The following is a 25,864-nucleotide window of genomic DNA, read 5'->3' as shown; positions in this document are numbered from 1 at the left end:
TTTGAAAAGGCACAAATGCCCTTTGAATGCCATCTATTTTTTCTTTATCAAGCATCCACATGTTGATAAAAATGAACAGTCTTAAATTCTTGCTTCATCCATTCAAAAAAGTTGGGGTTATGTCTCAGTGGGCATTTTGGTGATGCCAAGGTCCCCAATTTTCTTGAACAAAAGAGGCGAGGATTTGGGACTATTCATTTTTGTCAACATTTGGATGATTCATAAGAAAATTACATGACACTTGAAAGGTACTTGTGTCTTTTCAAATGACACTTAACGGGTTGGTTAATGGCAATAATAGATTGGCACGTTTTGAAAGTTTAGGTACTAAATTGTCGTGTTTTAAAATTTGGGGACCAAAGTGACATTAGACCCAAAGTACAACGTATTAATCTAGAATTTTCCCTAATAAAACAAAAGGAAACCACCAATTGCCACTTTATCAACAAATTCATTTATACTTCATTTTTATTTACAAGTTAATTTGACATGTTTCCTCATCTACGGGGAATTCATAATCTTAATATTTTAGTTTGGTAAAAATAACATGAAAAAAAAAATCCAGTACTTTACCACCATGACATGTGATCTACTAACCATTTCGATGTCCACAATTCCACCAGAGTCTTGTTTTAGTATAGGTACTAGGGTATTGGATGAGAATAAAAACTACATGAACAATGAAAGTCTAGAGTTATACATATATTTGAAGGATTGGCTAGTTGAAAATGATAGACTAGGGAGTGCATGATACTTCAACTGATGGTGGTTCACTAGATGGAGATTATGCAAATCAAGACGTAGGAGATGAAGGAGGTGGAACTTGAAGTTGAAAAAAAATTGAAGCCAATATTTTTCATATATTCCATATTTGTACAATATTTTTTAAATTATTGTAAATTTGTTTTTTCAATTTTATTTAAAAGTTATTTGCAATTTTCAATGCCATTATAAAATTTTATTATATTATATTATTTTATTCTAATTCCAATATATATTTTTTAATTTAACTTTATTACTTCACATATGATCAATTGTATGCATTAAATTCAAATAAAATAAACATTTTATTTTTTTAATTTATTGTTTATTTCTTATTTTGTTAATTGTTTTGATTAATTTTTATTTTTTTCAAATTATTTATCATTTTTACCTACCAAAAATAAAAAAAAAAAAGTGAAAATACTTAAAAAACTCAAAAGAAAAAAATTAGGCTAATAGCCCATTAAGCTTGACATAGCACAGGTCCATCTAGGCTCATGCTGCAAGCAATGTCAAGCTTCCCCTTTGAGGGGTTCATAGACTTCAAGGCTATCACTGCCTAGGCCCGGGACCAGATATACTCCTCAGACAGGGGAACGCGACGCGTGTCATAATACACGTGCATTAAGCGAGACGCGTGCGGAACCCATTTCACGCCGTGAAATGCACCTCCGTTAATTCCTCTCTTGCCCAAAAGCGTTTCTTCTCCCATACTCCTCCATTCTACTTCGAACTGAAACTCTTGGCGCCAGACACCTTTCGTGACCCACTCACCGGAGATTAATCTAGTGGAGTTCCGCCGGCCATACCGGCAGGAGGTAAATACTTTGTAAGTTTTTCTCATTTCTTATATATATTTGTTTTTTCTCATTCGTTTTCTAACATTCAAAGATCTGAACCCGCCGGAGTGGGAGCCCCCTGATGCCGTTTCAAACCCTTGACACCCCGGGAATTCGAAAGCCCTCAAAAATTCTAAACTCTCCAGTCATAAGCAATTAAAATTCATAATGGTAAATGGTAGTTTGGAAGGAAACATAACTGCCATGCTAGGAACTGTTGGTGTGTTTCAACACTTTGATTGTAGGAGGATAAGGCTGACAATTTGTGTTGATGCAGCATGGAGCAATCTACGTCAGATGAAGTTCGGGAGTAGGATTATAAAGAGAGAAGCCAAAGGTCTGAGTTCTTTCGGTAGTTGGTCCTATCAACCATTTTCTAAAACCCTCTGCAACTTGAGCGGGTTATCAGAAAAAGTACCAAAGAAATGCAGTGATATCTTCGAAACACCTTGTTTATTGCTCATGTATGCATTTAGGTAGCTGCTATGTTTGGAAGAGGGATTTTGGTAATAACCAAAGACCACCAGTATTTATTTGTATATCTGCAGTAGCAGGAGTCATAGTGTTGTGTAGCAAATACTCAGTAGATATATATTCTCATCAGCACTGATGCTCCTTTAAATCTTTGCTTTCCATTGCTGTTACATGATCTCTGCAGATATGGCTTCTAGGTTTAAGGCTGCATTTGGCATTCCCTGTTTTAAGGATTCCTTTTTGCGGTTAAAATGCCCCCAACGCCAAAAAGAGGTAAGTCCTTGAAATAAGGAAAGGCAAATGAAGCCTAAGACTTAAAAATTTTTACCATTGCTGAAACCAACTGCCTCTTCTTCCGCTCCCTCCGCTACCTCTGCTCCACCATTGGATCAGAAGTCGGTACTGGTGGTGCAGCAGCAACAATATAATCTTGTCTTCTTTTCTTTCTCTTGTAAACGAAGCCGTTGTCGTTGCACAGCTTCCACTCCTCCTCCCAGGCTGTTCCAGCCATGGCCAAGCGCCTCAAGTGAAAACTCAAATTCCGGGGGTGTCAAGGGTTTGAAATGGCGTCAGGAGGCTCCCACTCCTGCGGGTTCAGATCTGTGAATGTTAGAAAATGAATGAGAAAAAACAAAAAATATATAAATGAGAAAAACTTACAAAGAACTTACCTCCTACTGGTATGATCGGCGTCGGCCGGCGGAAATCGACCGAGTTAATCTCCGGTGAGTGGGTTATGAAAGGGGCCGTGGCCAAAGATTTCAGTTCGAAGTAGAGTGGAGTATGGGAGAAGAAACACCTTGAGGCAAGAGAGAAATTAACGGAGGTGCATTTCACGGTGTGTAATGGGTTCCGCACGCGTTTCGCTTAATACACGCGTCGCGTTCCAATTTTGTGGGACGTTTTTGGGGGGCAAGTATGTGGGGGGCAGATGCTAACCCCCCAAACATCAGACGGTTGAGAGCTCTTACGTTGCGTGACTTGATGATCTACTCCCCGTGACAAATAACCGTCGGATTTGTTACACGTTTTACGGGGCGGGGCCTACACCCATCTATCATCTCCCACCGTTTTACGGCGTACGCATTCATGGGTACGACGAACACAGTGGGGCAAAAGCTACATGACCCATAGATTGGAATCTTTTCTAGTCACTACTACGAATCCCAAACTTCCACTATTCTACATTAGACGTGTAGCCGCTGTACACGTAACACATCTCTCGTAAAGCAAATCCCACAACCCTGAACTCGTCACACAATGGACAGGTGTACATCCAGGATCTCATCAATACAACAGCCAGCAAAACAAATCTCTGATCTTCCCCCGCATGGCTTAGCGACCCTGCCTCCCTACCCCATGTGACAACCTCCTTCGGAGCCGTACAATTTGTTGCATGTGGCAGGTGGATCCCAGTCTGACGGCCCTCAAGAGGCTCCTGACATGATGGTGGGTCCCACGTTCACAAGAAAACAAAACGGAAATCATGTAGTTTGTACGTTAAAGCAAGTGCCGAAAACGGCGCTGAAACATAGAGAACAACACTCGAAGCAATTTAACGTGAGACACAGACAGCGCCCGCAAATAACTGGGAGAGAGGAGGAGGATTCTGGAATCTCGATTCTCGACTCAACTTGTTTTTCTTTTCTTTTTCGACTCGCGACCAATCTCCTTCTGTCAAATCAAACACCGAGGACAAAAATCAAAAAAGTAGAAATGAAAATTTGAAAACGTAGAAATTAAAAATCAGAAAAGGATGATGGACTATGGAGAGAAGAATCTCTTGTCTTTCTCACGTTCGCTGGCTGTCTCGCCGTTGCTTTGCTCGAGAATTCACGCTTTCTCTGTAGCTCTTTTCTAGCTCCATCTGTCACTCTTTTTTTTTTTTTTTTTTTCTATTGGTTAATTAATTCGAAAGAGAAAGTTTGGGTTTTGACTTGAGGCGCTCTCCATCCGTTCATTTAAATCGGATCGGAGGGAGGGGGAATCTCTTCTCTCCGTCAGATTTCGCGTGGAGCTGAAAGAAAAAGCGAACCATTCGCCGCCGGAACAAGGAGCTTGACGGCGATGGGTTCGAAAGGCGTGAGGAGGAGGACGGGCTTGTTCTCCAGGGGGAAGAATGAGGGAAAGCCGAAGTTGGATGATTCAGAAGAGAACGATCAGGAGATGAAGAAGGAGAAGAAATTCGAGCGTCGGCTGGTGAAATACGAGGCTTTGCCCGATTATCTGCAAGACAATGAGTTCATATTGGATCACTACAGGTGCGAGTGGCCGATCAAAGACACGTTCCTCAGCATTTTCTCATGGCACAACGAAACCCTCAATGTCTGGACGTAAGTCTCTCTCTCTCTCTCTCTCTCTCTCGCTCGCTCGCTCGCTAACTCACTTTCTTGCTAAAAAAATTGATCTTTTGATGAACTTTAACCAGGCATTTGGGAGGATTTTTTATATTTGTTGGATTGAGCCTAATGGAGGTTCCAGAGGTTCGAAGATTGGTGTCTGGTTTCTCAAGGTTAGTAATCCGTATGCTATTTGCAGGGGACTGAGTCGTCATTTTTCCAGTTGCTTATTTCAAAATTTCACTGTTCTTTCTGAGTTTATTTGTTCTCTGGTTGATTGCTGATCAGAATTTCGGCGCCGGTGATGACGGCAAAGAACGTCTCCGACAGCGTTTTACCGGTAAGTACAGCTCCAAAACGGTGCCTTTTTTATTTCTTGACTTTCGGCATTGGGTAGCAAAAAGTAAAGAGAAGCCGTATGAACTGTGAATTAATCGATATTATGTCCGATAACCAGACCAGAACTAGATTCGGAAAGGGGGATGGGTCTGTTGAACCATTTCAATCCATATCGTTGACTAGGTGGGCGACCCGGTAACCGGCGACCCGGAACATGACAAGTCCAAGGTTTTAACGGTTTTGACTGGCGATTCGTTGGGCAACCCAACTCAACATGAGTCGGGTTGCACGTAGTTCAGTGAGTCAACACGAGTCCGCTGGGTCGCTTGTCGGATCAGTACAACTCAGGAGCTTTCTTGGTCTTGTATGTTCCAGCTTGTCTTTCACGTAGGTGTACGAAAGGATCTAAATAAATATAAATATCAAAACCCCTTAAATATTTAATAACTGAAGGAAAGAACTGTACTTAAGTACTTGATCTTGTATTGAATACTTGTGCTGCTGAACAATTTATATCTATTAATAAAAGCATCTGGAGACGACTGAAGAGCTTGAATGCGAATGGTCAGACCTACAGTCTGTGATGGAATCATGGAAATGAGGGGTCGTTTGATAACGGCTGAAATGGCTGAATTGAATGACTTGTTGTTTCGAAGTAATTAAATAGTGAAACTTTCAAAGGTATAGCAATAAATCCAACTTCAACTTCATTCATGGGAGGTTGCAATTGAGAGGGCTGAGCTGAAGATTCAATCAAGGTGGTTGAGCTGTTTTTAAAGCACTCTTGATAAGAGGGTGAAGTTGTCACTTGGAATTGAACCAGATCCGAATTTTAGACCCAAAGTCGAACCAATTGGTTATCAGGACAATCGGGTATGGCCTGATTGACAACCGACCGATCGGTATCAAATCCTACAACTAGAAATGGGCGAAATGGCCAAATTGGTTTGGGTCCATCGGATTGGATCCGACCCATTGACAGCCCTACTTCCATTTTATGAAAAATGAGGAGAAACCCCAATTGGTTGTTAGCGATTTGAAGGGATGTTTGTTTCTCTTTGAATAGTTTATTTGGAGCACTTCAAAGCATGTTCAGTATTCAGCTCAAGTGTCCAACCCTCCCAAACAAGCCCTTATTCAAAGCAATTAATCATTCGGTTCAGAGTTCAGACATTTCAGTTGTTAGGAATATGACCCTATGACTTCATTGAAAAACCAGCACAGCTAGTCTTCTTGTGGTAAGTAGGGCAGAGCAGGGTGCACATGAGGTCTGCTCAGGCGTTAATCATACCGCAAAGAGCATGGGGTTTTGTAAATTTGGTTCTATGCTTCCATTTTTGGAGGGATGCCGAGTGACCATCTCCCTTCATGAACAAGGTTTTAAAAGGCTAAAGGAGCAGTTGAGGCATAATGGCCTAAAAAGGTGTGGTGCAAGCCTCAAGGCGTTGTGAGGTGTAAGTCTCAAAAATTAAGAAAAAAATTAGTTGAAGTTTATAAATAATAAAAATAACATATTATATACCAAATTACGGTACAGATATCTATAAGTTTATAAGCAATACATTCTAACTTTTAAGCTAGCGTTAAATAAAATAATTGCCAATCAGCTAACAATTATAAAAGTTTTATATTTGATCAAAAAAAGTTTTACATTTCATGTTTCAAAATGGAAAGTTCTAAAATTATTCAAATGGTCAATTAGAAGAAAGGGAACAACTTAGTTGATTTTATGTTTGCAAAAAAAAAGTCTACCAAAAAAAAGATCTATGCAAAAAAAAAATGAAGAAAATAAAACCATTGGGAAAAAATGAGAATAATAACAAACTTGGGATGCTAGATTTAGACTAATAAGAAAACAAATCCTCCCCTTGATTCATACAAGAGAAACTAAGAACTTGATTGGCCCTCTTTTGCATAGAACTCCCATGAAACAATAAGAAAAAAATAATGGAACTTGATTTGATCTATTGGTTTTTCATTTTTACTCCTTTTATTTTGTTCATAATTATTAAAATGCTTCTTCTATATATTTTGAACCATAAAACTGCATAAAATATATTAGTTTCCATTAAATCACTAATAATCTTTAACCCTTTAGCCTTACCCCTTTTATGCCTCAAGCTATGCCATGCCTTTAGCCTTTGTGAGAATGAGGTTTAAGCCTCATTCTCACAAAGGCTTGAGCCTCACATAAAAATCGTCAAATTCATATAATTATGGAGAGCAGATCTTTGTTGTCTTGTTTTTCTCAAGCTTTAGTGCTCTTTGCATCTCAAAGTTGTAATCGATTAGCTCACAAAATTGCTACCTATGCTAATCAGCATCATGTTTCCAAACCTTAGATATCACCTCCTTCATTTGTAAGGTCGATACTCCATTTTGAGATGTAATATTGTTGAAAGTTGAATGAATGTGCTTTTAGGCTTAAAAAAAAAACGTCAAATTCTTAAGGCTTAAACCTTGAAGCAATACCTATATGCCCTCACCTTATGGTTCAAAGACTTGAGCCTTTTAACACAGTGTTGATGAAACAATTATTTTCAAAACAAGGTAGTGGTGTACTGTGCATAGGGATGTGAGGAAGGTGGATAGGAGAGATCCATTCCGAAGTGCCTCGCTATTTTTATAAAGAAACAATTCTTTCTCTTTTTCACACTGGATGATAAAAGTTACTCCTTGTTTCTATTTGTTTTTTGGTACTTTCCCACATTAGCTTTGAAGTGACTAGGCACCTTTGAATTTGAGAATTTCCTCTTTTATAAAACGAGGGAAAGTCAAATAGCTCAATTAAGGTTTAAATACATAAAAAAATACATAATGCCAAGTATGGTTGTATGAATGTGCCATAAGGACAGTTCCCTTATGGTAATTTGACTTCAAAAAAATTATTTATATTTGCATACATGTCACACTTGAACCCACTTTTGCTATTCTATGATTATAAGTTAATATGCATAATGCTTCCAAAATCAAATAATATATTTAATAGGTGAATGGTAAACTTAAATTAATATATTAACAGTTCCCTTGGTTCAGAAGGTGCCACCACTACTACCATTACCATTAGCCCATTCCAAATGCAAGCAGGCAGCTCAATTGTTTTTGTTTAAATGTTTCAGCAGGACTTGTCAAGAACACCAGTACTCCACATGGAGGACGGAGGCAATGGCGCAGCAATTCCCAGGTGGCCGTGGTTCGTGTTCCTGGTAGGGGCCATGGGGTGTCTAGTGTGCAGCTCACTGTCGCACCTCCTGGCCTGCCACTCCCGTCGTCTCAACCTCTTCTTCTGGCGCCTCGACTATGCAGGCATCTCGCTCATGATCGTCTCCTCCTTCTTCCCACCCATCTACTACGCCTTCTCCTGCCACTCCCACGCACGAGACTTCTACCTCACCTCCATTGCCATCCTCGGCGTCCTTGCCATCATCACCCTGCTCGCACCTGCCCTGTCCGCCCCACGGTTCCGGCCCATCCGAGCCACCCTTTTCCTCACCATGGGCTTCTATGGGGTGATGCCAGCGGCGCATGCCGTCGCCATCCACTGGGGCGACCCCCACATCTTTGTGGCGCTTGCGTACGAGGTAGCCATGGGCGTGGCCTATGCAACCGGGGCGGCTTTCTATGTTACCCGGATACCAGAGCGCTGGAAACCTGGCGCATTTGATATTGCCGGCCACAGCCATCAGATCTTCCATGTGTTCGTGGTTGCTGGAGCGCTTGCCCACTATGCCGCCACTTCCGTGATTATGGATTTTAGGGAGGGCTCCACAGCTTGTGAGCCCGACCGCTCTGCACTTGGCTGGGCTATAATGTAGTAGTACTATTTGCAATTTGCATTGTTAAGGTGGTTCCTCTGAAGAGGCTGTTTCAGGGGTAGGAGGCGTAGTTTTGTTATGCCAATACCAATATATAGCTGTTGTAAAAGTTGCAAGGAATTTTGGGGATATGGTATGATAATTCTCCACAAGTTTTTTTTTTTTTTTTTTTTTTCACCCGCAAAATCTTGATCATCACATGCTACCTGCAACTGAACAACCCCCAAAAGATGTATTATTTATTTATGTTTTTCAGATTCACATAGAGCCAAAGAGTTCATCCTTCCGGAGGGAGTGGGTTGGATTGGTTTATGTTGGAATTGTTTAGCTGCGTGACTGACTTTGATCGACCCAAAAGTGCTGGTCGGGTGAGGTCCTGCAAACCCATTTTGACATGTTGAGCCATCATCAGATTTGGCTGTGGCTGGCTTAACTTTATTATCATCTTTTATTGGGATGTCGTTTACTCAACTTAGTCTTAATCACAGCCATGTTTTTTATTTTTCCAAATTGCAAAGCCCTTGATTTTTCTTACCACTCCAGCTAAGTTTTCTATGATCGTATAGTTTGGAATTTCAACATCTTTAAGGCTAAATCACAGCTACAACAAGGACCCAAGACGGTCTGTGGCCTCCCTTAAGGTTTCTTAGTCTTGTTTGGAACACCGGAGCCCGTAACTCATGAGTTAGCTCCCTTACAACTCTATAGCTGTGCTTGATTCATGAATTAAGCTTATGACAGTATGGGATCAATTCTATATTCTGTTGCCCAATGACAACATGATCAAATGCAATTCAAATAATGACCAATCAAGGCAATGCCATAACGATACGACCTGTATCGGTGCATCCAGATATCCATGGATACACATGTTTTAAAAGCTTTTAACTTTTAAAACTTTGGGATGATAGATCCCAATCATCCCATCCCTCTAATACCTATAAAATATAAAAATTAAAAAATGAATATCAGTAATGCATATGTACCAATATCCAAATATCCAACTTTGGGTGTTGAGCGTAACCATATTTAGTTTGATCCTTGAGCAAACTACAACCAGAAAATTTGCTGGACTTGTTCCAATAATAAGACGGAAGCTGGCAGCAGCGGAGGTTTGGCTTTGTGTTGGTTCAATCCCCATTGATAGGCCCAACTTTTATTAGTAACTCGAGTTGGGACGGACCTGACTTTCATATGATCATCTATTACTTAACCGTCTTTACATGTGAATGAGCCTAACTTGGAGTTGTAGTTACACGCTGCAAGTCTGGCCGGGTTAGGTCGGGTTGAGGCCAATCTTAGCCCAACCCTAAGTTCTAAACCCCCAACCCTAACCCTAACCCAACCCGACTTATCCTAACCCTAACCCTAACTATATTCCTTCAACCTTAACCCAACCCAACCCAATCCAAAGTCAACTTCGGGTTGACCCAACTCAACTTTCTTCCCATCCCTCAAAATCTCCTAGAACTTCTTAGCCTTAGATCTTAACTCAAATTTCATTAATATATTAATCCTATGTTTTATTATTATTTGTTTGTTGATGTTTTTATTGGTTCTTTAAGTACAAAATTCAGAAAAAAAGTGTTTGAAATGACTATAGTTTATTATGATGACTTATAATAGATCTTTTATGAACAGCAAGCTATGGGTGGCAAACAATAGAGAGGAGACAAAGAATAAAATATTCAGGAAACATAAAATATGTTATCAAGGTTTTAGTATTTCCAATTAGGATTAAGTGAAGTGGTTATCTTAAATGAAATAAATGATAGTATGTGGTGGTGGTTATACAACTATCATGCATCTAAACAAAGTAGAGTCGGGTTCGAATTGGGTTGGGTTGCTCGAGAGGTCAACCCTAACCCAATCCAAAGTAAAGTCAGGTTCATAAATTTCAACCCTAACACTAACCCGGGCATCAACCCGACCCGGTTTGGTCCTTACACCCAACAGAGCCATCGGTGAACACATAAAATTAGTAGTACCCCGCTTTTCCTTTGCAGCCTGCTGATATATTGAAAGAAAGGTGGACATCTTCATCTAATAAAATGGCTACCTCTTAGCAAGCAGATCAAATTGGTCTCCACCTCATGGATCATCTTCAGCCAACAAAAAAAATCTGTTAAAACATAATATCTAGGCATCCAGCAGAAGTGTTGTTCCTTTAATTTGACAGGACTAATTGACAGAGAGGTATTACTACAAATAATATTCCTGCATACGAAATTTCATTGAAAGGATTTTTACACAGTAATTCAATGCCCAAGGCAAGAAAATCTCAAGTTCACGGTAGGATAACAGCAATGTACAGTTCCCCCTAACTAGAAAAGTACTGGAAAATTAAATCCTCTTAAGGTTGTTATTGTCTCGGCTGCTAAGTAGAAGAGAGTAGCCCAAGTCACTGAACTAATTACTAAAGAGCTCCTTCAAATGCTCTTCAGTATATTCCTTTCATGTACCAGCATATGCCTAGATCTTCCTACTGGGTTTCATTGTTTCTAAAGACCAATTGTAACAAACACTCAGCACATTGCCTTGCTTACCAGAAATTTGAAGGCAAAGAAAACCAATTTGACTCTTTCTATTCCTTATCATACAGATTGCCGCAATAATTCACTTGTCACTTCTTTTCTCTCTCTTTCTCTCTCTCTCTTTCACGTGAACCATTAATCTGTAGACAAGTGAGCTTGCATCTGTCTCTCCAGAAATGTTAATATCTTTCTAACTCATAACCTCAACAACCTCAGCTTCACTATCGCTATAATCTCCCCAACACTTGGTTGGCTTTTCTTCAACCTTTATGTTGGTGCAAGTTTCTTTTGCCACCACAAGTTCATCAGAAGTCACTACTATGGATCTGGGATTTTCTTCCACTTTAAGACCAGTTTTTTCACACTCTACAGATTCATCTTCTAGTTTGTTTTGGTTATTTGAATCTTCTTCCTTCATTTCCATCAAAGATGTTTCAGCATTCTGTTCTGCATGAACTTCAGTTTTGGCTTCACCAACTTCAACAGTCACATGTGTTGGAGATTCCAGTGGACTGTTTGGAGAACCTGGATAACCATTTGGTGCTGGAAATCCATTTGGTGGCAGCAGAACACTATGTGGCGAAACTGGGTAACCATTTGGTGAGACTGGAACTCCATGCATGGGAGCTGGAAAACCATTTGGAGTCACTGTGAAGCCATTGAGTACCCATGGCTGACCTGGTATAAACTCAGCTGCATTTGGGTTCATTATTCTAGGAGGGCTAAAGTGATTTCCATCTCCAGCATGTTCACCATTCTGAAAACCAGCCTTGGCACGTGGAACTCGATTACCAGATCGGTTATACCCCCCTGATAGACGAGGGCCATAAGGAATCCGTGCTGTTGCTGATTGATGAAGAGACTTACGAACAGGGTTAGCATTCAGCATTGGAGGAATATTCACTGGTGGAGGTAAAATTCCTCCATGGTCTTTGAAACTTGTCGTGGGAACTGAGCCAAATACAGGGATTATGGATGGATTAAATGGAGGTGCAGAGGCAGAAAGTTTCTTGCTTGTTTCTTTCCCAGCTTCTGCTTCTTCATGCTTTTCCCCTTCTTCTGACAAAAGTTTCTCATTCTCATTCCCATTGGTTAATTTTTGTGGATTTTCACCTACCTCTGCCACCTTTTCTCCTGAATTCGTGGCCTGGTTGCCTGTTGGCAGGGATCTATAATTATCATCTGTTGAAACAGATTGAGGTTCTGAGTTGGACAAAGTAGTTGGGGTCTCCCTAAGAGTACCTCCTGCTTCTAGCAGTTCACATTCAGATGAAAGAGTATTTGAATCTTTCAAGGACTCAGAATTTCCAATCTCCATGGGTGCAGCTACCTCAGCTTCTACATTTTCTTCTTCAACAGGACTACACTTCATTTCTTGTAAGGGTTCAGATATAACATTACTTAGTTCAACATCTTTTTCAGTAGCAGTTCTCTTTATTTCCTCGGTGGAAGCCAATGGTTGATCATCTCCTTCAATCGGATTCTGGACCTTTTTTTCTTCTTCATGCTTTATTGTTGTCTCCTCAGTATGAGTTGGCTCTGTTGTTGACAATTCGCTGTTTGCCTGAGGGTTATGCTCATCATGGCTTTCTTTTGGTAGTTGCTCTGCTACAGCTTTCACTATTGTACCAGGTGGAGCCAGTGCAACTTCTTTATAAGACAAGAGCTTCCCAGCACTGGCTGCAGCTGTCAGAGATGCAGACCTTGTATGTTGGCCAGCTGGAGCGGGGCTACCTGGGGTTGATTTTGAGTTAGCATATTTCTCTGATTCTGTTACAGAAGTAGCAGAACCGTTGTGCTTCGAACTGAAGCTTGAGCTCTTCACAAATTTCTTTGGAACAGGACCAGCAACAGTGGCAGCAGTAGCCTCATTTGGTGATGTTCTAGGGGATTGGAAATTGGCAGGCCTTCCTCTGTATCTTCCAGAATCTGATACATTCATGGAATTTGTATTCAATTTTGCTAGGCTTGGCCTCCTTGAACCAGAAGACTTACGGCCTGCAAGTGAACGACCCTTAGGAACAGCTTCCTGCCATCCTTCATCAGTGGTATCATCCTGTACCAGATCATCCTGTTGCTTCACTATGGTCCCGTTTACTAGACTAACGGCAGGTTTCTCATCTTTTGATTCCAGATTTTGAGTTTCATGCTTGTTCTCTTTATCACTAGAGGTCTCTGTCACAGGGTAAGTTGTTGATAAAGTTTCATCCTTTTGATACTCGTCTGTGATTGTTTCCCACTGGTTTTGACATGGCCTCCCCTTGATCTGTCATGACAAGGAAAAAATGGACATTTTAATCAAAATACTTTAGTTGCCAGAATAAAACCAAAAGGGAAACAATATAACCAGTTAAAAGTTATTACCTTCATACGAGCTTGCTTCTTTTGGTTGTCTCTTCCCTTCAGATCTGCATCTGGGTTTATGTAATCCAAAAGGTCTGATACACTGATGCAAAAAATGCCACAAATGATCATCAAATCTTGGAGAGGAATATTCTAACAGTTCAATGATCACTTTTTGTTCACAAGGAACTTGTACCAACATGAGAAGAAAACTATCAAAGCTGATTTTAACATGCTTCCCTGAGCAGTGATGGCCCTTCAGGTTTAAAACCTATATCATATTAGTTATTTTAATCTAAAGTGGTATATCAAATCAAGTTGTGGAAGTCTATTTTTGGAGTATTAAGATAAACAACAAACACCACAAGAAGGGAACACTAAAAGCACGACTATTATAAAATTAACTAAAAAAATTGGGGTAAAAGAGATTATCCATGCATTGCTACAGATTGTTGAATGATCATATCAGTCATGGAAGAATGTATAGTCTAAAAAGTGATTAGTCAAACAAGAAAATTGTTAAACTAGGCCCTAAAATTTGGCCCATCATTTTTAATGGTTAGGAACTAAAATGCATAAATAATCAATAAATGGAACAATTTTTGGGTTATGGCCTATTGAGAAAGTGACTTTTGCTCAAAATACCAATTGGCATGCTGTGTATTAAGTAAACAAAAAAATTCCCACCAATACTATTGTATTACCTGAAGGGCAACAAATGACACCAATACTATTGTATTTCCAGCAGGGAAATAAAGTACTATCCTTTAACATGCATTACCTTAGATGGCCTTTACTGGCAATAGAAGCATCTGGCTTTGGAGTACCATTCCGTGCAGCTTCTTGCTGCTCAACTGCCTTTGACTCAAAGTATTCAAGCCATGCAGCAGCATCCTGAAACCACATAGTTAAGTTTATATATAAGTCTGCAGGGATAATATCATCATTGGCAACTAGGTTCTATCACAAACATTGAGAATGAACTCACCTGTGTACGGAGATCTTCCGATCCAAGCTTTGCCTGCAGTATATGTAGAGTTGTCTGTTCATGCTGAACACTTAATGAGTATGCTTCCATCAACGAAAGAGCAATTGCGATGGCATGATAACTGGCAGCAGTCTGTGAATAGAAATCAAAAGAACATATTAAACATGTCCCTGAGAAACAAGCCATCTAGATAAATTGCTTGAAAAGAGAGAGACCTGAATATGATCAGCTCCAAGAAGTCTTTGGTTACACTTGAGAGCCTCATGAAGGTACCGAAGGGCCACATGGATGTTCCCCAAGCCTTCTTCCATCATTGCCACATTAATATAAGTGGCAGCGGTATTTGGATGGGATGGCCCACAGGTTAAATGCAAAAGATACAATGCTCGATTGACATATCTGAAACCAAGGAAAAGAAACAAGTATATACAATTCATCATCTCATCAACCCAATAAACATCACATGCAATTCCATATAAAACCTATGATAGATACAATGGACATGGATCATAATACATGTCCACTGTGTCAAGTATGTTTTAACATGAGCCAGACAAAAGGTTTGACAAATGATGTTTCTACCTCTACTACAAAAATGTGCATAAGAACATGTTATATTGTACAAACAAGATCATTTTTTATGTTTTTACAGAAAAAAGCTCTTTTCTTTTGTCCCACTTTCTCTGCAAGAAAATAAACCTTGTTACGCAGCAGGTTAATGGCTTTTCAGGACTAAGCTGCTACTGCAGCTTTATGTACTTAAATAGGTATTACTAATCTCTGTGTGCATGTTTTTTCACATATAATTATGAAGCAGAGTGATGCAAAACGAAAAAAAAAAAAGAATGAAAAGAAAAAGGAAGAAAAAATGTACAAAAGAAATACAGCTTATATGAAGATATTACTCCAAACTTTTCCTTTTATGCATATTCCCCAGGATTATCAAGTGAACAATTGTAGAGAGGGAACTAGCAAAAGAGAAACTTACTTCAAGGCCAATTCTGTGTGCTGAAGCCGATAGTAGAAAACAGCAAGATCCCCATAGCTTTTCATTGTATCTGGGTGATCAAGACCAAGTTCCCTCTCATTGATATCCAAAGCCTTTTGCTGATAGATGGTCGCCTGTTTACAGTGCATAAAGTCAAAATCATTGAATAAAATGAAGTGCATGCCAAATGTCAATTATATTATCCAATTTCATAAAGCATTCTTGAAGAACATCTTATCCTGGACAGAAAATTTTAAAAAATAATGATATCTTCTAAGAATTAAAAAAGACATCTATGCAAACAAGATTATCAAATCTATGTTATAGCCAGCATGGATCAAATTTGTATTGGTTAAGTATATACCTGGTTAAAATCACCAGTATGGTAGAGAACCACAGCCAAAAGGCTATATGCCCCTGCTGTCATTCGATGATAAGGGCCACAGACAGCCACCAGCTTTGAAAGTGCCTTCGTTCAACACCAAAGTTAGAGTTTAGCTTACAGAAAACCATCAATTGCTATAAATAGGCAGAAAATTTGAAGAATATGAGAGAGCTTTCAATACCTTAGTTCCACAGTTGACAGCGTCTTCCAGTTTCCCTTTATCCAAAGAAGTTTTGGATGATTCCAATAGTGTACGCCCATCTGCAGACGAGCATGCGACATGCTGTGGTACAGAACCACCAGTGTTAAAGCTTCCAGAAATTATTCATTAATGTCAAGTCCCAGTTTATAATATCAGCAGTTCTATATATTACCTTATAAACAGGGACCATGCTAATAATATCTGATTTTCTAAAAGGATATGTAGTGTCCATATCGTAATCCCTAGGAACAAGCTCAAGTCCGACCTGTTACAAGATGAGAAAACTCGATAAAAACAGGGAGAAAGTGAAATGACTAAACTAGATTATTTATGGAAACTAATAGATAAATACTACACCTTGTGGCAAAGTCCACGAAGAATGGCATACTTTCTCAAATCTTGACAATTTTCACGTTTCCATTGCCAGCCAAATCTCTTCAGGAGGAATGTTTCTATCCACTTCTGTTTTAGGTCGTCATCATCAATTATGTCTGCATCAGCATTTCCATGAGGAGTTCCCAGCAATATATTTAAACATGAGGCCACCAACCCACCCAAGTCACTGATGTCATCAACTGCTGCAATAACTGCCTGCAGTATGTGCTTATAAGCTCGAACAACCATCTCATGCACACAAAGAGACTGCACATGAGGGAGCTTATCTGCAAGTTCAACCTGGTGTGATGGAGAGAAAAACAGCAAATCAAATGTAAGAGATTTAAGCATAATAGTGGCTTTTCTTCTATTAGGATACTTGAGAATGAATCAAAGACATGCTCAGAAGTCAGAACCAATAATTTCCAAATAGAAAGACATGAAAGTATGAAGTAACTTGCTATTTTATTTTTGAACAAGGATGAGTTCGTAGAGAATTTAGCAACGGAAAAACAGAACAATGATGAGCAGGGGAAAACTAGAAACCACCATCAAGAGATTGTTTTCATGCCAGAGAGGGGGGCCATTGTTTCACTACATGTAAACAAATATGGTCCAGAAATAAACAGGCATTTGATTATTAAGAAACTTATTTACATTGGTGACAAGAATAATGAATGGTCTTAAAGAGCCTAACAACATGAAAAAACAATAATGCTTAAATCGCAGAAATAATTTCTTATTTGGTAAGTGTGTATATTTAAAGTCTCACCATTGTTTTGGGGACCCTTAAAAAATTTATTTATTGCATTGGCTTTGCTTCAGTTCAAACTCATGTGTCTCGCAAGACATTCTCTTGGAACCAAGACGAAAGAAGCAGGAAAAAAAAGCATTTTAGTTGCATGCATTAACAATGGCTCATCCAAGTACTTCTGGTATAGAGAAAGCATGATATTGGAACCATAACTACAAGGTTAACAAATTAACTAACATTTTATCTGATTTCCAACTTTAAAAGTATTTAGAATTGGATTTTAGAAACAGAAAATAACTAAGCACCAATTTCTCCAATGGAACAAATTAACTAATATTTTATCTGAATTCCACTTTAAAAGTATTTTGGAATTGGATTTTAGAAATAGAAAATAACTAAGCACCAATTTCTCCAATGAAACACAACTCCCATGAATGGTGAGCCTAAGAGTTCCAAGCTCTTGAAAATTTTAAGTAGTAACTAATTCAAATTTGAGCTTTTCAAATAGAGGTTCACTAAGACCACTTGCAAGGCTGTTACATCAACCTATTCAAAGTTGACCTTTAGAAGGCTGTGATATCAACAGAGCTTCAACTACTAGCGTACTCAAAGAAAATGTTGATAGATAAATTAAGTGCTTACCACACGTCCCAGTGAACACATTTGTAAACCCCTGGTATGCATAAAATCAGTTAATGTCCTCCCATCAACTGGAGAAAGTTCCAGGGAGCCAAAATCAGCTACCTGATAAAAGTAGAAGCAGCATTATTCATTAGGTTTCAGAAAATACCAGAAAAAAGGAAACATTAAATATCAAGTTGCAGCAAATCTTACCAGTTTGGGAAGTGCAGTATCATCATAGTACTTGTGAGCCATCTCAATCAATTCATCAGGTGACTGCCAGCACTCAAAAGGATCAAATACAATAATATTACAACACCAAGCAGCAGTGAAGGATCATGAAATTTCTTGTTCCCTATTAAGCTTATGAAATCCTACTCTCCAATAATTCATAATACTATATACCATCCTCCCAAGGAATGAGCTAGCCATAAAGCCATATGAAGTTTAAGAAGAAACAACACTACTGAACATCAGTGAGCATATGCCCCCAGTTTCTAGGGAAGTGGCAGAACAAACCTTAAGGTGAAGACCAGTTTCTGATTCTCTTAGGCGTAGAAATGCTGGTTCAGGAAGCAGCTTTCTCAACATCATTTCCTTTTCCAAGTCTGGCTTTTCTGATTCCTTCTGATCTGCGGTACCTAATTTCTTGCTCAAGTCAAATCCATTACAAGTACCTCCCTCCTTTCCCTGCTCAGTCTTTCTGCTCTTATCATCTGCCTTCTTCTTAATTTCCCTTAGCAATCCACCCTGTTTCCCAAGACCCTTGACAGCTGGCTCTACCTTAGCTTCTTCAGTTTTCTTTTGCTCAGTCTTCCCAGAAGCTTGATTTTGCAAATGCTGCACCCAACACGCACCGAGCTCCCATCTGATAGACCTCCTCTGCTTAGCATCTTCTCCTTGCAATTTTGACAGACTGTCCCTTAGTACTTTCCTTACCAAGCACCTAGCAGACCGTAAATCCCCAAAATCTGCATTCTGTGAGCGTTGAACTACACTTGATGATTGTGGTGAGGAGGACTTGTGTAACAGCATTCTCAAGCTGGAAAGAAAGCAGGAATTAGACAATGACAAACTACTTAACAGTATTCAGTGCACTTGGGGTTGTCTAGCCATCCAACTACTAAGCAAACCATGTGAAACTGACTTGAATTTAACCAAGTCAGCCTTGTAGAGGTCCCCTATTCAGCTCTCATAACTTAAGGTGTCTAAGCACTTACCTATTGACATTTAATGCATTAGCACCACCATCAGGTTGATCCTCGATGTCAATGTCCTGGGGAATAGAACTTCCCTCCCAGTTTATCTCAACTGGAACTTTAACAACTGCCGTGTATCCACAATATCTAACTACCACAACACCTAGAGTAGCAGTATCCTGCAAAACCACTAGGCTAATTCAGGTTTTAACAATAACTTCTTCAACAAGTTAAAATAAGAACCACTATACAAAGAGTAAACCATCAAATGGTGACAAATATAAAAAAAATTAAATATTTTTCTTACATGAACTGTTGCACTCTCATCTGCAGTGATTCCTTTAAGTAAGTTTCGCTGTGCAAGCATCTGGGGTGACATTCCCGGAGACTGACTTCCATCATTTTTACATTCCAACTTTGTGCTTGCATCAGGTACATCTCTTGTTACTGTAATCCTTAAATCCCCAACTTGTTCTTCATGTGAAGCAGTTTGGCAATTCAGAGAACCTTTACTACTTTCAGTAAGGCGCTGGATAGCTGCAACAGCTTTAAAGACTGAAACATCGACAAATAGACTGTGAAGTAGGAAGGCTTTTCGATCTCGGATTTGTCTCTCTTCTGCCGTCTTACAAGGCATGGCAGCCAATATTGAGAATTCTCTTGCCCATTGCCTGTTATCATGCTTCCCATCTCTTCCTTGACCACCCCCATTTCCTCCCCAACTTTCATCCTCTGTAGGAAGAGGGGGGAAAATGGATGGGTTATCGGCAACAATGGGAGGAACAACCCATGTGTTTGCACGAAACCCATAAGGTAGGTTTCCAAACTGCAAAGAAGGAATGGAATTATGGACTCATCGACTTCATAACACATCATAATCATATGGTAAAATTACTCACCTTATTGTGCTCTGTGAAAGCTTTCATTAGAGATTTGTAAGCCTGCAACAAAAATTAAGTTAAAATACAGTTAGAGAGTTTAATGGAAAAAGAAGAAGAGACCGAGAAACACAGACCAAGTATCCGTCTGGAGTAAAAAAAAAGGACAAAACTTACCCCATCAAAAGCCCGGCTTATCTGCTGCAACAAACTAACCAAAGAGTGACTAAGGAAAAGATGTTTCCCAGCAGGATAAAACCCTTTACGGGAAGCGACAATCGTCACTGGCTTCCCATTGCAGACTCGTACCTGCACATACAGCCATTTTTAACCTAATAAACATAACAGTACAACCTTACCTACCATCATTGCCAGAGCACTGAAGAAAAGTAACTTCCACAAATTCTTACCATAACCCAAAAAACAAAGATAGAAAACTCACATCGATTTGGAAGAAATCGTCTTCGGTTTTCTCCTCAAGGAACGGACGGGACGACCTCCTAATGTCTGCAATTGAACCCACAGTCAACCAAACTACAACCCAAATCGAATTTCCTAAGATCAATTCGTTAAACAAAAAGGGAGTTATGGAACAAGTGACAACACAAACTGAACAAAACCCAAATTCATTGAAAACACTGAGTGCAATATGAGAAAATTCACAGACACATGCCACAGAATCAAGCAAACAGTACCCCAATTCTTCCTTTTCTTTAAAACCGTAAAAGCGAAAAGAAAAAGAAACTCACACTGGACCGGCGGAGTAAGGTGCGAAAATGAGAAGAAGTCGTAGAACTGGCCCAGCTTTGTTGGCGGGCACATCGAGACCACGTCCCCCTTCTCCGCCATCTCCTTCCCGGAGTCAACGGTAGTTATGGTTTCCGTCTTCCCATCTTTGCTAGCTTTGACGCCTTGCCCAGCTTTATGATTTCCATTAATGGCAGGATTCGATTGCTTGCTTCCTGTTTTTTGCTTCGAATTAGATTCACCTCCATTTTCTGCAAGCGAGTCAACCAAGGCTTCGCCATCGTTCGAACCATGTTCTTTCGAACTGGGTTCTTTCGGTCCACCATTTTTGGGAGAAGACGTGGAAGAACCGAAGGACGTCGTGCAGGCGACAATGTCTAGAAGTCGACGAATATGAGTAACTGCAAGTTCCTCTGTGTAGTCCTCTGCGAAAGCGGGAGATCTTCGGCTTTGAGTTCAATAGTGATACTATACATCGTGTCACTTCGATAAAAAAGCTCCATGCGCTACAGATCGTTGGATTGGTTGAGATGACCAGTGCTCTCACATTATGACATCCCAATCCAACGACCTGAAACTTAATAAAATTCAGACTTCAAATTAGGAATTTGGAACCCGTATTACCTTCGACGATAGAGAGCACGCAAGGTTTGAGGGAGACGATTTCCACCGAATCTTTCAGCCTAGGGCCTCGGACCTGTTTGAGAGCGGGAGGTCGTTAGTCGTTAATCGTTGCACGTTGCATTTAACTATTAAGCCCTTTTCGCAATCATGCTCCGCTGGCGTAGCATGATTTTGACAGAAGAGAATTGGACTTGGGCACAGTTGGCCCAACCCAAGTCCTGAAATCAGTCTTTGGGCCTGGGCGAAAATTCAGCCCAGCTCATACTTTTGGCTTTGAACAGGGTTCAGGCAAACCCAACCTTGTAACAAAATGCTAGAAGTTCTATTCTCATTTTTTCAAGACCCCTTTATACCTTATATATATATATATTAGCGAGAGAGAGAGAGAGAGAGAGAGAGAGAGAGAGAGAGAGTTTCATACAGTGTTTTAGCCCTCGAGCCAGGCCTGGGCCAATCCGAGCCCAGCATGAACTCAGCCTCGGGTCTATGTTTTGGCCCATCCCAGCCTTATTTGGTTGGGTGTTTCAGTAGACACCGAGTTCATACCACATTAAATGCCGATATATGAGTCCGCTGTTTGGATGGAAAAGCAACAAAGTATTTGATATGCAGCAAAGTATTTCAATACAATGGTGTTTGTGGAGATTTTGTTTGCAGGCCGATTTGTTGCATGTGTTCTAACTTTTTCTTTTTCTTTTTTAAGTTAAAAACGATCCCAATAGGCTCCGTTTGGAAGAATGCAACTATAAATATGGACGGTTTACATTTATAGGCTCCATTTGTATTGCACTAATCATATTTGTATTTGCATTCTTCCCAAATGAGCCTTATTAACAATTTATTTATTTTGATGATAATTTGAAAGCTATATGAAATGATATCATGCCCTTTTTTTCTTCTAAGAATTTAAAGCAAAATTTTTTATCTCTCAAAATCTAAAAATGTTTTTAGTTGTTAAAATAATTAAATAATAATATTTTTAAGGATATAATGGTCAACCCAACTTCAGTTTCAGCCGTTAAGGAGCTCACAACCATATCTTATTCACTAAAAAACAAAGTGATAAAATTTTCATTTCAGCATCTTCAGCTATTAACAAACAGCCCCTTATACCCCTAATGAAATAGGTGATGAAGGGAGGATGGAGAAAAAATTCCAAACTTAAAATGGCTTATATCCATAACCATTCTTAGTATAGGATAAAATTTGAAAGTGCGAAAAAAAATACACCAAATGCCTATGCTTCATCATGTGGCAAATTAGTAGGTGGAATGTCTAAACTTGGAATCTTATCTACATTCTCAAAAGACATTATTTTGTTCTTTTTTCTTTTTTAGCATTTGGTGATACGCCCGAATCCCCCATAGGGGCCTTTGAGTAATGCAGGATCACACTAATTAGCACCACGGCCCCCTACCCCAAGGAGATCACATCTTCGCCCAGCAGCACATCCCCACTGTGTATTGAAAACATCTTCATATGATGGTACTAGAACCGATGATGTCAAATTGTCATCATCGAGAAATGTTCCAATACATGATGGAGATGTGCTGTGGGGCGGAGATGTGAACTCTCCCGCAGGTTGGTGGTAGGAAAATCAAATTTATGTCTTTACTAAAATAAATGAGATAACATACCAACTAAGTTGCCACCTCTCAGTTAACATTCTATAAACATTATGGGTAGAAGAACATGGCGGTCCAGAGTCTAATTATGTGTCAATAGCCCAATAACTAAGATAACATGGTCAGTCGATGTTCCTCCAAAAGAAAAGACATGTGATATAATACAAAGAAAAATAATAAATAAATAAAAAGCTAGTTAATAAATAAAACAAAAAAAAAGCCTAATTACAAATACATTTTAAATTCAATTTGAGTGTTTATTAAAGATTCCAATCCAATGGTATTCAATTATTGTCCCTTTTTTTACCACCCGGGGCCCATGATGGAGTGGCGCATTTTAGCAAGGATGGCATTAAAGAGACTGATGCTGAGTGATGAAGGTAGAGCAAAAGAAATGCTGAAAGCGTTGCACAAACCATGATACAAAAGAAGCGAGCATACCTCGTGGGAGAAGGAGTAGTTGGTCAAGTGACAAGTCTCGACGTGGACTGCTAAAAGCTTCCGGACGTCCAGGATTTTGTCCGTCGAGATTCCCTGAAACAGAGAATGAGATTATGAGAGGAATGGACCAATCAGAGAATTGCCATCGCCATCTCCTTATCCTGCACCCACCCCCTCCACATTTCACTTAAATTCATCTTATCGTACGCCTACCCGGTGCATTAATTCAGGAAATGGGTGGGGGGCGGGGGGAACACACCGTGCATGTGGAGAACTGTTTTCGAGTTCTAGAAGAACCAACGACAATGGGTGTGCGTAATGCGCACCCCCACACCAGTACCCAACCAAAGTGAAGTTCGAGACAGAGAGCTTCGGTCTTACCTTGAGCGTTATCTGAGAGTAGTCCGGCGTCTCAACGGTGATATCCAGAACCGTCGGCAAAACTGCGGGGTGGGAAGCAAGAAATGGAATGATGAATCAATGGATTTCAACAGAATATCGGTATATGGAATATAAAGAAGGCATAAAAAAGTTGGAGAAACAGAGTAGTTGCGGAGTAGATTCAATTACCTTTCTCTTCCTTTTTCTTCTTCTCGCCTTTGGCTTTGTGGGGTTTCGATTTTCCCGTTTTTGGAGCCATTGGGCATCAAACCAACTCAATTAATGGGAAAAGCGATGGTTCTTCCAAGACAAGAGATATTCTGGATTGGGAGCTTCCCTGTTAAATCTTTTCAAGCTCTTTTCAATCGAAACCCAGAGTCGCCCGCTCTTATCCTTATCTTCCCTTCAATCTTCACGCTTCAGTGGTTGATCCAAAACCGTTCGAAACAACTAATTATCAAGTCCAATCTCTGCATACAAAAGGGGGATATGACTATATGAGTGTTTCGTGCATTCCAACCAAATTGGTTCAATAGAAAAAGAATTTCTCAGAACAAAATTTGGCTAAGTGGCTTCGAACCTCTAAAAGACGAGCAGAGATTAATCAAGAAATTGGAAAGAACCCACTTAAATCAATTCCTTATCCTACAAGAGAAGCAGTGAAACCGGACTAGAACAAAAATGTGAAATGGGTATCAGAAACAAGAAAGAAATTGAGTATCAGAAAGAAGTATAATAGCTCCTCAACTGTAACATCAACTATCAAGCAGAAGTGAGGGAAAAAATGAGAATCCGAATGCCTGGTCTTCGACTTTATTGTATCTTTGAACTAGTGCGGGCAATTTGAAGAATTTCTGGAGCACTTCTTATTGAAAAGCGGTAGAAAGAGAAGGGGAAAGAGGATTGAAGAGAAAAGTGAGGTGAAGAGAGTGTGGTCGGGTTTAGAGGGAGTAGAGAGAGAAAGAGAGAGAATGCGTGTGAGCAAGAGAGAGAGGGTTTTAAGGTAAGGTGATGGTGGTGTGAGTTGAGATGGATGGATGGATGGATAGATGGATAGGATAAGGTCCCAAGCGACTCCGTCCTTCTACACACGCAGAATGTGAGGCCAGCGATTCCAGGCCTCTCGTTTCCCCCCGTAATAGATCACTCTTTCTCTCTCTCACACACTCTCTCTCTCTCCTCTTTCTGTCTCTCTCTATACCCTTTTAAACGGAAAGGGAATTCGGTCAGTTGTGGGAGGATGGAATGTCTTCGAACAGGCCACGTGGAGGGTGATTAGTGTGATTGTTTACGTGTTGTTTTTGGGGTTCATTTCTTGTGGACCAGATAATGTGATAAATGAGACATGATTGTGGTTGCTTGAGGGGATTCTCTTTGGGCTACAGAGATTTCCTTTTGTCAATTTGACTTTGTGGGTGCCACAAAATGGGACCACCCATAATATACAGATTAGGGGTTCAACTAGAGGTGATTTGGACTCCGTCCAAATCAAAATCCATTTGGATGGATTGGACGGATTAATAACACTGAATTTGGATGAACTGGACGGACCCATATGATATATTGGATTAAACTTTATCTGTTCATAATGAATTATATTGGATTGAGTCAATATCTAATCCATTGATAGAAGATAAAAACATAAATGTGAATGGACCAGGTTTGAGTTGAAACCAATCTAAATTAATAGGAATTTGAACAGATTGAACAGTCTCTGGACCAGTTTAAAATATTCATTGGACTGGATTGGACCAGGTCCATTTGTAATGGACTTACATTAGACCGAACCGAATTGGACCAAATCCAATTCAATTGACACTCTTAGGTGACCAACCAAAAATATATATTTTGGTGACGTTATGGGCAGATTTGGAATTGCAACATTTTTTTTAATCCAAAATTGGATTTAATAAAATGATTCTAATATTATATATATTAAAGGTAAATTATAGGTACCCTGTACCTTTTGGGCTTGTGATACTTAAAAGAGTTTGAACTTTTAAGTGACATTTAATACTTAAATGACATTTTAAATATATAGTTAAATTTAATTTCATTAGATTGGTTTTACAGTGAGAGTGAAAATTATTAAGATGCCCATAATTAGATAATCCTTTTTATTATTCTTATTATGCTATCTTCGGACCCAATCGAGTGGCAACAGAAAAGAAATGCTAATTCACCGGAATAATTAATAAAGTAGCTAGAGTT

General features: G+C 39.6%; 2 protein-coding genes and 2 long non-coding RNA genes across 5 annotated transcripts; 2 read left to right on the top strand and 2 right to left on the bottom strand.

The window, feature by feature from the left end:
* The first annotated feature begins 1,450 nt into the window (after positions 1-1,450).
* LOC148843542 (uncharacterized) lies at positions 1,451-2,223 on the top strand. 2 transcript variants are annotated; one of them, XR_016103167.1, is made up of 2 exons: positions 1,451-1,580; positions 1,879-2,223. It is a non-coding gene; the product is annotated as an uncharacterized LOC148843542 (long non-coding RNA). The 2 variants fall into 2 exon arrangements; XR_016103166.1 differs by having other exon boundaries at positions 1,465-1,591.
* On the bottom strand, positions 2,043-2,885 carry LOC148843541 (uncharacterized). The gene is made up of 3 exons (XR_016103165.1): positions 2,747-2,885; positions 2,404-2,661; positions 2,043-2,296 (listed from the first exon to the last, which is right to left on the bottom strand). It is a non-coding gene; the product is annotated as an uncharacterized LOC148843541 (long non-coding RNA).
* On the top strand, positions 2,527-8,720 carry HHP2 (heptahelical transmembrane protein2). Its single transcript, XM_088957339.1, has 4 exons — positions 2,527-4,408; positions 4,504-4,587; positions 4,703-4,754; positions 7,873-8,720. The coding sequence occupies exons 1-4, from the start codon at positions 4,143-4,145 to the stop codon at positions 8,566-8,568; spliced, it is 1,098 nt and encodes a 365-aa protein (XP_088813465.1). The 5' UTR covers positions 2,527-4,142; the 3' UTR covers positions 8,569-8,720.
* Positions 8,721-10,767: 2,047 nt separating this feature from the next.
* On the bottom strand, positions 10,768-24,626 carry LOC148843539 (Tetratricopeptide repeat (TPR)-like superfamily protein). Its single transcript, XM_088959063.1, has 24 exons — positions 24,234-24,626; positions 23,843-24,123; positions 23,654-23,715; positions 23,273-23,365; positions 21,207-21,279; positions 20,585-21,007; positions 20,278-20,342; positions 20,013-20,144; positions 19,857-19,898; positions 19,265-19,783; positions 18,979-19,136; positions 18,278-18,800; positions 17,972-18,034; positions 17,780-17,881; positions 16,366-16,683; positions 16,181-16,273; positions 15,988-16,089; positions 15,786-15,890; positions 15,422-15,555; positions 14,649-14,832; positions 14,434-14,565; positions 14,227-14,339; positions 13,467-13,548; positions 10,768-13,368 (listed from the first exon to the last, which is right to left on the bottom strand). The coding sequence occupies exons 2-24, from the start codon at positions 23,910-23,912 to the stop codon at positions 11,293-11,295; spliced, it is 5,664 nt and encodes a 1,887-aa protein (XP_088815189.1). The 5' UTR covers positions 23,913-24,123; positions 24,234-24,626; the 3' UTR covers positions 10,768-11,292.
* Positions 24,627-25,864: the final 1,238 nt, after the last annotated feature.

The sequence above is a fragment of the Nelumbo lutea genome, chromosome 8, assembly GCF_056320005.1.
Source record: "Nelumbo lutea isolate HS-2025 chromosome 8, American lotus-T2T, whole genome shotgun sequence".
Classification (NCBI taxonomy): Eukaryota; Viridiplantae; Streptophyta; class Magnoliopsida; order Proteales; family Nelumbonaceae; genus Nelumbo; species Nelumbo lutea.
Note: the sequence above shows the minus strand (reverse complement) of the source record. Positions and strands in the feature narration are given on the sequence as shown.

Excerpts from the sequence above, each read along its gene's own strand:
- HHP2 (XM_088957339.1), top strand. The coding sequence starts at position 4,143 with ATGGGTTCGAAAGGCGTGAGGAGGAGGACGGGCTTGTTCTCCAGGGGG. Across the intron at positions 4,409-4,503 it reads GAAACCCTCAATGTCTGGAC|GCATTTGGGAGGATTTTTTA; the intron begins GTAAGTCTCTCT and ends AACTTTAACCAG. Across the intron at positions 4,588-4,702 it reads TTGGTGTCTGGTTTCTCAAG|AATTTCGGCGCCGGTGATGA; the intron begins GTTAGTAATCCG and ends ATTGCTGATCAG.
- LOC148843539 (XM_088959063.1), bottom strand. The coding sequence starts at position 23,912 with ATGGCTCCAAAAACGGGAAAATCGAAACCCCACAAAGCCAAAGGCGAG. Across the intron at positions 16,684-17,779 it reads TGTGTTCACTGGGACGTGTG|GTTGAACTTGCAGATAAGCT; the intron begins GTAAGCACTTAA and ends CCATCACACCAG. Across the intron at positions 16,090-16,180 it reads GCATGGTCCCTGTTTATAAG|CATGTCGCATGCTCGTCTGC; the intron begins GTAATATATAGA and ends TCTGTACCACAG.